The sequence below is a fragment of the Cynara cardunculus genome (assembly GCF_001531365.2).
Source record: "Cynara cardunculus var. scolymus isolate 2C chromosome LG 7, CcrdV1, whole genome shotgun sequence".
NCBI classification, from domain to species: Eukaryota; Viridiplantae; Streptophyta; class Magnoliopsida; order Asterales; family Asteraceae; genus Cynara; species Cynara cardunculus.
This window is the reverse complement of record NC_037534.1, coordinates 757247-769866: the sequence shown is the minus strand read 5'-3', so window position 1 is coordinate 769866 and position 12620 is coordinate 757247. Positions and strand designations below refer to the sequence as shown.

Sequence of the window (12620 nt, the reverse complement as noted above, 5' to 3'; positions counted from 1 at the left end):
GGGTTCACCTGGGAGTTGCCACCCAATGAACCACATGCTGATCTGAATGAGAACCTTCAAGATTTATGGAAGGCTGAACCATTGTTAGCCCTTGTGAAGCCTCGTCTACCTCACCATCTATACCCCACATGTTGAAAATGGTTTTTATACGAACTAACTACGAACCGTTCGGTGGGAAGTTTGTTTATTTAATAAGCGGAGAAACGTGAAAAACGTTGTGGTTCGTTTAGTTAAACGAATAATAGTCTCGTTAGGTCAGTTACGTCGCAGAACGTTTGCTTATATTCGCTTATTTATGTTTTGTTTATGTATGACGTTGATATCTGATATTTTTTACGAGAAATATTGATGATTGTTCTTTTTTGTCATTTAGGACGTGTTTGATGTCTAGACAGGAAATGACATGAGAATTAAGTTTTATTTTGAGATTATGGTAAAATATAAGTCTGTTCCACTCCATTCCATGGGATAAGGGTGGAACAGGCATGTTCCACCTTGTTGTGTCTGTTCCACATAAAAGTCATGCCAAACATGGGACATGAATCTCAATCATGTCATATCCAGTGTACCAAACGCACCCTTGCTGGGGATAATTCATTTATATGTTCATGACATTCATTTGTTCCCGTTCAATGTTTTCCATTATCTAACGGAATTGCGGATAAAAATGAAAAAAAGTTAAAAATAACGTTGTAAATGAACGTTGAACAAACGAATTGATGAGTAATGGTGGTTGTTTTTTGAATTATTTGTGTTCATTCGTTTATGTTAATTCATATTCGTTCGTATACTTCTTGAGCCTACCTTCGCAACCCTTCGTTACTCTTCAGGAGGCATCCTCCCCAGATAAACTACCCACCTCGCAGTGTCCCACCGACCCCCCCCCCCCTCTCCAGAATGATCGGTGTGGCGGTTAGGCATCCTTAGACGAAAAAGTTGTCTTTGAGTTTTTGTTTAACATCTTACCAAACGAACACGAACAAACACATTTTCTTGACGAACAAATATTAACACGAGTTTTGTTCATTTATAGTCCAGGTTGGTTCATTTGTTTTATAGGAAACAAGTGTAACATGATCGTGTTTTAAATGTCGTATTGTAATCATTTAAAGCAATAATTGTGAGCATATAATTAGAGGCACCGATGGAGCCGCGTAATACATATAAATTAGTGGAGCCTCGATCTTGACGTCACCCAAAATTAAATCAAAGTTTTTAATCTTTATTTTTTATTTTAAATATTAAATATTATATATTTTTTTGAATTAATTAAATATGAGACTTGTAAAAATGATAAAGAGTTTTAAAACAATAAAACTCATTTAAACTCTTTTCTATTCAAAAATCTTTCAATCCATCGTAAATAAATTTTTCTGCTAGAAGAATGTAATTAACTGATTTCAAAAAGTTTGATGGTTAATTTATTTGAATGTTCAGAAAAGTTAGTTAGGTTTTTTTAAACATTTCCGAATACCAAAACCATTAAATCTCATGTATTTTGTTTTGTTTTGTTTTGTTAGATCGACTTAGCATTTAGTACTTGTATATTCTTTTATTAAATCCATCTTAAGGTGTGTTTATTTACGGCTTAATGAGCTTAGTTAGTAAATGGGCATATTCGTACAGCCAAAATGGTGTGTTTACTTTGGACTTATTCGCACAGATCAAAAACAACACTTGTCCCCATTAAGCCCAAAAAAAGACCCTCATACCCTTGGCCATGAACCCTAGTGTATCTTCTTCCTCAAAACACTTCCTCCCCTATCAACGACCGTGAACCCTAGGTATCTTCTTCCTCGGCCGATTGCTCTATTCTCCAAAGTTAACTACTTCTCCACTTCTCTTCAAATCGATTGCTGCTGGGTACCATCTGCTTGCTTCGAGTATCGACCACTGCTCTACTTCAAATCGATTGTTGCTGAGCATCGATCGATTGCTTTATTCTCCAAAGGTAACTACTTCCCCACTTCTTTTCAAATCGATTGTTGTTGGGTACCATCTGCTTGCTTCGAGTATCGACCATTGCTTCACTTCAAATCGATTGCTGTTGAGTGTCAACCATTGCTTCACTTGAAATCGTTTGTTGTTGAGTATCAACCATTGCTTCACTCCAAATCGATTGTTGTTGAGTATCAACCATTGCTGTTGTTTCATTGATTCTGTTGGGTACCATTGCTAAATGTTTCATTGTTGCTTGTCTGTTTCATTGCTTCTGTTTTTTCCAGAACTTTTTTTGGATTCCTTGATCATCAAATAATGAGATTAAAGAGTGTTAATTTGCCTAATCTTAATTTGATTTCCGGCAAAGGAAATAGTTGCATTATGCATTAAAGAATAGTATTGTTTTTTGGTGTTTTTTAATGGCTAATCTACTTGTCTATTGTTATCTGTATCTATTGCTGGTGTTTTTTAATGGCTAATCTACTTGTCTATTGTTATTTGTATCTATTGCTGGTGTTTTTTAATAGCTAATCTACTTGTTTATTTTTCATAAATATCATTTTGTCTTTAAAAATGAACAACAATTTATTAAACAGCGTGTAGTTCATCCTCATGGGTAAATCAATAATTTCTATTATTCAGACTGTTGATTCAGATAAAAAAGTAAACAACAATATAAATTTATGTAGGTATACAAATTTATCAATAGAGGACTTAATAGAAAATTTGGTAAACAACCCATAATATCTTCTTATTTTGACTTTAATGTAAACCAGTTTAATTAACATTTAAACTTTATAAACTACGAATGGCAACCAAAGCTGTCTACAAAAAAATCATGTGTACGAGACAAAGTGTTTAATTGACATAATAGAATAAAGTGTGTTATATGAAAATGTACAAGTTCTTATCTAGATTTAGATTTAGATTAAAATACGGATTTGGTTCCCAAGTTATGTCAAAAATTACGAATTTGTTTCTTTGTCGTCATTTATTACAAAAGAACCCTCTCCAATACGAAGTTCCATCTTTACTCCATTCCTGATTTTCGTTGTATACAAACTTTTCCCAAAGAAGCAAAGATATGAAGCAACATAAATCGTAGCTGAAATGAAACTTAGAACAGCACAAAATCCAATTACCAAAATGCTTTACTTATTAATTTCAAATCCAAATCAGAGGTTTAAATCACAATATACGAAAATAAAATGTGTAGAAGAATGTCCTTTTGCTTGCTAGACCAACTTCAAAAGCATTAAGCCTCAGAAAAATCTGAAAGAGCTAAAGAGATCGATTTCCGACCAGATTAACACCTCACTTCTCATTTAAGTATTCAGAAGGAGGTTGCCTGAATATCCGATCGTTATAAATTGCTTATAACCACAAAACATAACACTAATACCTGAATTCCAACTCATTCCATAAAAGGAAAACGAAATTTCGATCAAAAACGTCCAAAAACAGAAAAGAAGATCAGTCGGATTTAAAACAAAACTGATCACGAAGATGAAAAGGTTCAGAGTTTTGCTTAATATGCTCAGCGAAAAGCTTTTTACAGACAATTCTCATACAAGAGGTGTCAGAATAATAAGCATTGATCATCACCACCAATAATAAGACATAAATCAAATTCAATGAACAAATGAAAACGAAACAGAAGAAACCTGCAGGAATCGCTTGAAGGATGCATCAATTAGCTTGTTGATCAATGCATATATAGAGAGAGTGTGTGAGAAAGAGATAGGAAGCGAAAACGGCCATCAATGGCGGATCTAGGGTTTCAGCCTTCAGCGGTCGAAATATGTGAAATTGAAATGGGCTTTTATTAAGGCCCATAAATTTGGGCCTATTTTGAAATTTGACATATGGTGCGTGGATCTTGGGCACGTGACTACTAGATTCATGGATGAAATAAAGTCAATGCTGGAAGTTTGACGGACTGTCTCTTTCGACTCACCTGCCCAATATATTCCTTTTTCCTTTAACATTTTAAATCCTATTTTTATATCGTATTAAATATTAAATAAATTTAATTGTAAATTACAAATTTAATATTATTTTTATTTATTAAAAATAAAATACAAAACTAATGAAGTAATTGTTGGGTTAAAAAAATATAACCTTCATTTTACATGTTTAAATGTGTTTATTAGTGGATAAATTACATAAAAAAGTAATGTATTTTAATTTGATTCATATTTTGAGTAACATATTTTTAAAACATCAATTTCGGTACCTAAGATGTAAAGTTTTAAACATTTAACTATCTGGATAACGGCTGAAACATTAACCGCTTATTATGTTGATGTGGCGAGTGATGTGGTATCCAACTCAGTATTATTTGTTGAAACATTAATCGCATACCACATCAGCATGATAACCAATTAATGTTTCAAACGGTTACTTGGGTAATTAAATGTTTAAAATCTTACATCTTATGTACCAAGATAAAAATTCTGAAAGTACGTTACCCAAAATATGAATCAAGTTAAAGTACGTCACTTTTTCATACAATTTGTTAATAATCGGTTAATTTTCGTTGATGGTGAAATTTGAAATTTTGTACATGTAGAATAATAATTTGTTTCCTTTAAATTCTAAGAGACTGTAATAATATTTTATGATATAGTAAATAATATATTCTTCCTTTTAATCAAAAAGACCTTCTATGAATTCTAGAGTTTGTTTAAAATAATTATATCATTTATCAGTTACCGATCAAAACAGATAAAAAAATTAAAACTACTCACACAAAATTCATTTCATTTTCTTATATTGTGACTATCTATATGGATATCATTGAAACGGATCTGTTAAATCATAATTACACTGAATGGTGAATTAAAACTTCACGTTTGCTCCAGATTTAAGACAGTGCAAACGAAATACTTCATACGACCATAATCACAAAGGTGATGTCTGATTAATTTGAGCTTGGACTCCAAAAGAACAAAGTTTATGGAGGTATAAAGTTCAAACCCAAGGGGGAATAAAAATCATCTTGTGACAATGGAAGTTCAAATGCGGTGACTCTGGGCTACCCGCAAAACAGATGATCGTCCTACGATTAGTCGGCTCAAATAGTGGATTGAATATCCAGGTTAATTAAATTTTTTTGCTTTGAAAAAAAATTGGAATCATCAAGAAGAGACATAAAAAAATGCATGAAATAGCAACTTACTTTCATAAAATTTCTTATTATAACATTTTACTTTTGTTTTTCTTTATTACAGCAATGTACTTTCAAACTATTTTTTATTAAGGCATTGTACTTTAAAAAATCTACCCATAATAGCAATAACTAATCTGTTACCTTTTAAACCGGTTAACTCTTGACTTTTTTTGCTTATGTAACTTTAATGAGGTGATATGGATGACACATCATTTTGATGACTTAACTAAAATAAAAGTAAAAACTTATTTCATATTATTATTGGTGATTTCTATTTTTCATTGTTATAATCTAAAAAAATATTTAATTTTTTTTTTACTTTTTCTTATTAAGTTGCATGCAAATTAAATATTTTAGAGTAAAAAATTTCTTAAATAAATATAAAACATTATTTACGAGATATATTTTGTTTGTAAAAAATGTAACACTTCTTATTTTATTTTGTTCAAATAAACACATATCTTTTAAAGTTCTCTTTAAAATGTTAACGAAATAAATTATGATCTACAATTTTTTAATATTGTTATATTAATAAATAATTCAAAAAAAATCAAATTAATTTAACATATTTATACGTCAAGTGAACTTTTTGAACAAATATAATATATCTTTTAAAATATAATATTTTTTGGTAAAAAATAAACAATTTTTTTTTCCAAAAAACACATTTTTTTTAAATATTAGCGACATCATTAGTTTATTGATATTGGTATATTAATGAATAATTTAAATTTTTTAATTCATTTAATATATTTATTAAATAATATGTAAGATATCTAAACATTAAAATTAAAAATACAGTGTTTAATAAGAACTAGTAGATGTTATAATAAAATAATTTTGAAAGTACAATGATGTAGTAAAAAAAGTCACATCACCATAGTTTATGTGGATAGCCTACGTGGACAATGAGGTGACATGAAAACCTGGTATAATGGGTAAATTCAAATCAAAATGTTACCCAATGCTATAATGGGTAAAAAAATTCAAAGTACAATGTCTTAATAAAAAATAGTTTGAAAATACATTGCTGTAATAAAAAAAACTGAAAGTACAATGTTATAATAAAGAAATTTATGAAAGTAGATTGCTATTTTGTGCATTTTACCCAAAAACAAAAATCTTACAATGTGATAGCATAAAATTGTATAAATTTATTTTCTACAAAAAAATTCTCTTATGTCGTAAGCTATTAGTTTAAGTCCTGCAGTGACGTAACTTTGTGTTTATCCCAAATAAACATTACCTAAAATACATCAAATGGTCTTTGGTCTAGCGGTATGTGAGTCTTTGACCTCATAGGAGGTCAAGAGTTTCAAATCTCACCAAATGTGAGAAGAGTGTGTGAATTTATTTGTTCTATTTACCATATATAAATATTATATGTTTCAAAAAAAAAACATTACCTAAAACTCTCTCGATCAAATTTGGAGGGCCTCATTGCAACTAAAATTCACCATTAATATCCTTTTTACGAACATATCATCATAAAAAAACTATAACAACTACTTAAAACCATCTTCAACTGATTTTTTAAAATCTCTCTAAAATCAAAAATCAAAATATATGAAAAAGAATTAGCGACTGTTTGACAGTTGATAAATGATTTGGTGCAGAATGATTAAAAGGCTTTCATGATATAGTGCAAAAAAAAAAATTGTACGATAATTGTATACAATGAAATTAGGGAATTGAATGGTTAAGGGAGACCCAAGATACAAAATCAATCAGAGGGTTTTAAAACCAGTAAGAGACAGACTTTTTTTTGCCAAACAATATTCACCTCTTAACAATTCAAATGATGTCTCTTAATTGAACTATTAAGAGATAAACAAACAGCTCTTTACATTAAATCTAACAATATCTCCTTTTTACATATTATAACATTAATTATATTATTAATAAAAAAATCTACGTCTTAAACATTTAATTTCAAAGATTTTATTGGTGGAAAAAAAATACATAATCATTTATCTCTCCTAACTAATCCCGTTTTAAAACTTCCCCAAATCATTTATTTCGCTCCAGCTTTCTCCATAAGTACCTGAAAATCTCCATTTCAGTAATATATCGATGCATATGGTAAATTAAGATTATGTCGAAGCAAAAATCATTTCATAATGCCCATTTTAAAAAATCTGTTGAAAATTCTTTAATAGAATTAAAGGGTTTTTTTTATTATTAACTTGGATATCCAACCCGCTATGTGAGCCGACGAATCCCAGCAAAGCGGGTAGCCTGGAGTCACCGCATTTGAACCTCTGTGATCACAAGAGATTTTTATTCCTCCTTAGATTCGAACCTGAGACCTTCAGACATTTTTAGCCTTTAGATACCAACCTCAAACCAATCGACACCACCCTTATAGTTTAGAATTAAAAGTTTATGGTCAAAACCATTGTAACAGTTATACTTTTTCAACGATACAGATAAAACTTTATAGAAAATAACGAAAATAAAGATAAATTAATATTTAAAAAATTGAAAAAGAAATTATTAATAATATATCAAAGCAAGCAATTAAAGATAAAAATTAAAAAAAAATGGAAAATCCAGTTTATTGAAAAAGAAATTATTGATTTATATATAAACCCGAGGTTAGTTTCGGGAATCTATTGAAGCACGGGAGAAATTCAAAAGAAAATAAAAAAGGCATTAAGCAAAGGATCCCCATAAATTTTCACGTGCATTGTGGTCTATTCTTCATGCAAATCAAATGAAAATAAACCTCTCTTTTCGGTTTTTAAAAAAAAATCATATTTTAAAAATATTAATAATTAACTAGAGAAGTACTTGCGTAATGCAGCGAGACAYATCTCTATTTTAATGTTCTATTTTATTATTTGTCTYTGTYRATGTTATAATACRATTTTATGTGTTTTTAARAAAACAATAATAATTTTATTTTTGAATAAAATATAAATTTGAAGATATCATAAAAATTTGAAAAAAATATATCAATGTTAATATCAAATCAACTATTTAAAAGTTCTCGTTTTTTATGTAATTTCTTTTAAAAAAAATTATTATAATTTGATTTAAGTTTAATAACAAAATAATTTATTTTTGGTTTAATAATATAACATTTTATAAAGTTAATAATTAAGTATTCTGTTATAACTCAATGATTATCCTAATTATATTTTAGATTTTTTATATTTAAAATGAAATGTTTATCATGTATTTGATTATGTTTATCTGCAGATAGTTATACGAATTCCGATACGGAGCTTTAATAAGTTGTACTTACGCACAATCTACTTGCAATCTTGAGTTTTAAGTAATATACATTCATAAACAGTATTTTACGCATAAAAAGTGGTTTTTATCAAATATTTTATAATATAATATAGATTATTTAAAGTATTTTCAACAGTTATGTTATATCTGATTATTTGTAATGAAGATTTAAATTTTTTTTACTCCAACAGTCCAAACCCTTTGATAAAATGGAGAAAGTAAATGAAAGAATGAGGAAATTCTCCAAGTTTGGAGATGATTACTCATGAACGAAAAATGATTTTATCTATGAGAAAAGTTTAATAAATGCAACAGACTTTAACGTTTGGAATGATTAAGTCATTGGATAATTTTTTGAAACAAATAAGTCTTTGGACAATTTTTTTGGAACAAATAAGTTCTTGAACATTCCAAAACCTGTTTGACTTTCTAAAATCAGCTAGATACATTCTTATGACATATACAACTGGTTAAGATGATAAAATAATGAAAAAAATCCAATGGACTTTCATATTTTGAAAGATTAAGTATCTAAACATTTTTGGAGCAAAAAATGTAACACCCATAATTTTACCATGAGAAATGTTACGTAATCTAAAACAGATTTTACAAAAAAAACACTCCAAAATGATGGCTAAATTAAAACTTTAGACAATTTACAACATAATACTTTAACAGAATAAATATATAACTTAATATCAGTCCGTCTCATACCGAGTTATTTTACAAATTTATCTATCATAGACGATTGCACATAAATATTGAACTTAAATATTCAACCCGTTGGGTATAATCATACCAACACTAATGCACCGGATCCCACCACAACTACACAGTTAAACGTGCTCACATAGCGGTTTGGATATCCAGGTTAATAAAAAAAATCAACTCACTATGCAAACCGACTAATCACAGAATGACCACCCGCTTCAAGGGTAGCTCAGAATCACTGTATTTGAACCTCAGTGGACATAAATAGATTTTTATGCATACTTGGATTCGAACCTGAAACCTTGAGACACTTTTGACATTTAGAGCTCAAACTCAAACCAATCAGACATCATTCTTGTGGTTAAACCACGTTTACTTTCAAACACAATCTTCTGTATTTCGATAAGAATCAATCGTTATCTAAAATTTATATCACTAATTAATTAAAGTTAAACGAAAATAATGTAATTAATAAATTATTTAAAATGCATGGTTTTATCATAAAAAATTAAAATTAATTATATTAATAACTTTATATTAAAATCCCCCGTCCACACCTTTTTTTTCCCTCCCAACTTTTTCCACCATTTTAAAATACTCAAATATTTAAATTATGATTTAATTTATATAAAATATAATCATAATATTTAAATATTGTAATTAAAAAAATACATTGCATCTCCTCCATAAACCGCCCAAACTCCCAGACACACACAGTTAAAGAGTGATTCATGTATGTGTGACTTTGATAATATTTGCCCCTTTCATCAAATCAAAAGCATCATTGGTTTGAACTCTCGATTTCTATGGAGAGATTGAATCACTGGTAATCCATCTCTCTTCGGAATGCGATAATTAGTCTATTTGTGGTTAATCCAGTGTCAGATTCATTCGAACGAAGGATACAGGCGGTGTAATTTGAAGATTATCCAATGACGGACGCTTAATTTGTGGCGGATTTGATTTGGATTGGTGATCGCATGAGGTAATTTGCTTAAAGTTTTTTTTTTTTATCGATTTGTTGTTTTTACCTGCTATTTTTTTGAATAATCGTCATCGTCTGGTTTATGCACCTTTTTATTCGTAATTGTTCTGCTTTAATTGCTTGATAAAATGATGATGATTACTATCGATTCTAGATGTGTTTGAATATACGTGGTGAGAAAATGACGTTTTGTGTTGATTTGGTTCTCGATTAAATGCCAAGATGTTGTTATCGGTTAGAATTAAGGTCAGATTCTTCTGATTGTTCACACTTTTTTAGAGTTTTAGTTCATCAGCCGTGCATCAATCATTCACTATCACTACTACATGCAGAGATAGTACGAAAGGTTCTTACGGATTTCTGTTTTTTTTTCCACTTGTTAAACACGATGAAAATGTTCTAAATGCTTGTTGAGAGTTTTGACCGTCTTCTCTATGACTTCTTCAAGTTTTTCCATAGATGAATTCAAGTCAAAAATCTTCCGCCCTTTTCGAGGATCGTTTTTTGAGCGGTTACTAAATGGTTGACCGAAAGCGTGACTGAATGCGTGAAATCTGAAAGTTTTCAATTTCAAAAAGGATTTGAACAATGTCCGTTTACACTCGCTCCACTTTTAATTTATCTCTAAAAGTTTGAAGGTCCTTTTATATTTCTAACTGTTGGCGACATTGAGGAAGGATGTCAATTGCTTTTTGAATCTGGTTTTTGCTTTAAATTAGTCAATCTATTGGTCCTCTTCCATGATGTAATATCATAATAATTGGAGAGGAAACATAAAAACCCACTTTTGTTTGCAACATCATTTTCATTTCATTCAACTAAGGTGTCGTTTACCTAAATATTTATCCGGTAAGTGTTTAACATTGGGAGTCAACACTATAATTTTATTTTATTGGGTAAAATTGTAGTAAATCAAAACGTATCATATACAACAATTTACCTGGTAAGCGCTTACCTGGGTAAGAGTCGTCACCTTCACTTATCGGGTAAGACTCTCCATCCTTATCATCGTTCTTACCGGGTAAGATTCTTGACCATTGTCATATTCATCCGAGGAAAATTACCCAAAAAATACTTACCTGATAAGTGTTTAATAAACGGCCCCTAAGTACTTCCATAAAACTTCATGATGATAATTTCCATAAAAACTTATTTTGTGAGTTCCATGTATTTTTTTTCATGTTAATTCATTTCTCTATACATGTTGCACCTAGAGGTTAGGATCTTCCCTTTAATCGGGATATTGTTGGCCTTAAGGACCCTTACGGTAGAAATATGATTAGTTTGAAACATAGATTGGCAAAAGGCCAATGGAGGATAACATGGCATATTTTCACCTACATTGTACAAAGCAATGAAGTTCCGATAACTTTGAATTTAACTTAAAATAATGGTGAAAGTTATTGGTAACCTACAACTTAAAGCTTATAAAGGGCTCAAAGATCCCATTTTCTGAACAAATTGTTACATAGAGCAAAGACAAATGTACCAAACAGATTCTTTAATTTAATAATACACAACTAGAACATGGGAAGATTGAATTTCCAAGAGCATGTTAATTAGGTCTGCAACCACAAATGAAACAAGTGACCTACCTTTGGTGGCTTACCCTAATCTAAAGTCATGAAAAGCAGAAGTGGAGTCCAATATGCCTTGACAAATCAAGTAACAAAAGAGGATTTAGAGATAAAGTAGAAAGGACAAGGGTAGAGGAAAGCACATGTCATAGCTAGTAAACCTTAAATAAGATGGAACACATGAAGAGATGAGTTTGTAACACGACATACCACTGCAGGTAATAGTTTTATTAATTTGGCTGTGTCTGATATGTCATTTCTCTTACCCCCTTCTCTCAATTTCACCCCAATGCAATTCAATCCCTTGTTTACAAAAAAGTAGAAGTGAGTGTCAAATGGGACTAGTGGCTAGAGGCGAACCTATGAGTTGCTCGGTTGGGTCCCTTACACCTATTTAACCGATTTTGATGATAACTTTTTTTGTGTAAATGATGCATCCACTAGAATTTGAACGGCTCTGAGATATTAGAAAATATATGGTACATTAACCAAAAAACTAAAAAAAACCCTCGAAATCAACCAAGAAACAAAAGAATCTCTCGAAATCATCCACAAAAACCAAAAAAGTTCATCGAAATAAACCAAAACTTCAAAAAAAATCTTTGATCCACCTTAAAGGTGCATCAGTTCAATAAAAATCTTGGGTCTGTCATTGCTAGTGGCTAACGTAAACCAGTAATCTAACCGTTCATCAACAAAAACCAAAGGACCATTGGTCTAACGATTCCAATAACGCAACTTTTCTAAATTTAGTGTTCGAATCTAATCAAATGTGAGAAATGTATGTGAGTTGTGTTATATACTTCCAAAAACTATCCAAAAAGAACTCCCATGATTGTAAGATTCCTAGTAACATGCATGTGGCAATTAACTTGCTTTCGGTATGACTTGGTAACAATCTGAGAACAGATTGTTTTCGTAAGACTTATTAAACTACATAAATAACACTGAACTTTGACAACAAAACATTGTGAAAGTAAACATTCATGGTGTT

The 12620-nt window shown here is 30.2% G+C and overlaps 1 protein-coding gene and 2 non-coding genes across 3 annotated transcripts in view; 1 reads left to right on the top strand and 2 right to left on the bottom strand.

Annotated features, from left to right (window-relative positions):
* Positions 1-361, top strand: part of LOC112515856 (valine N-monooxygenase 1-like) — a 3059-nt gene extending 2698 nt beyond the window's left edge. The window contains exon 3 of the mRNA XM_025122804.1: positions 1-361. This exon is cut by the window's left edge and continues 495 nt beyond it. Coding sequence (XP_024978572.1) covers positions 1-135 — 135 coding nt within the window. The 3' untranslated portion in view covers positions 136-361.
* A 2799-nt stretch (positions 362-3160) lies between these two features.
* LOC112516071 lies at positions 3161-3291 on the bottom strand. Its single transcript, XR_003069589.1, has one exon. It is a non-coding gene; the product is annotated as a small nucleolar RNA snoR77 (small nucleolar RNA).
* A 163-nt stretch (positions 3292-3454) lies between these two features.
* Positions 3455-3550, bottom strand: LOC112516068. The gene has a single exon (XR_003069586.1). It is a non-coding gene; the product is annotated as a small nucleolar RNA snoR1 (small nucleolar RNA).
* Positions 3551-12620: the final 9070 nt, after the last annotated feature.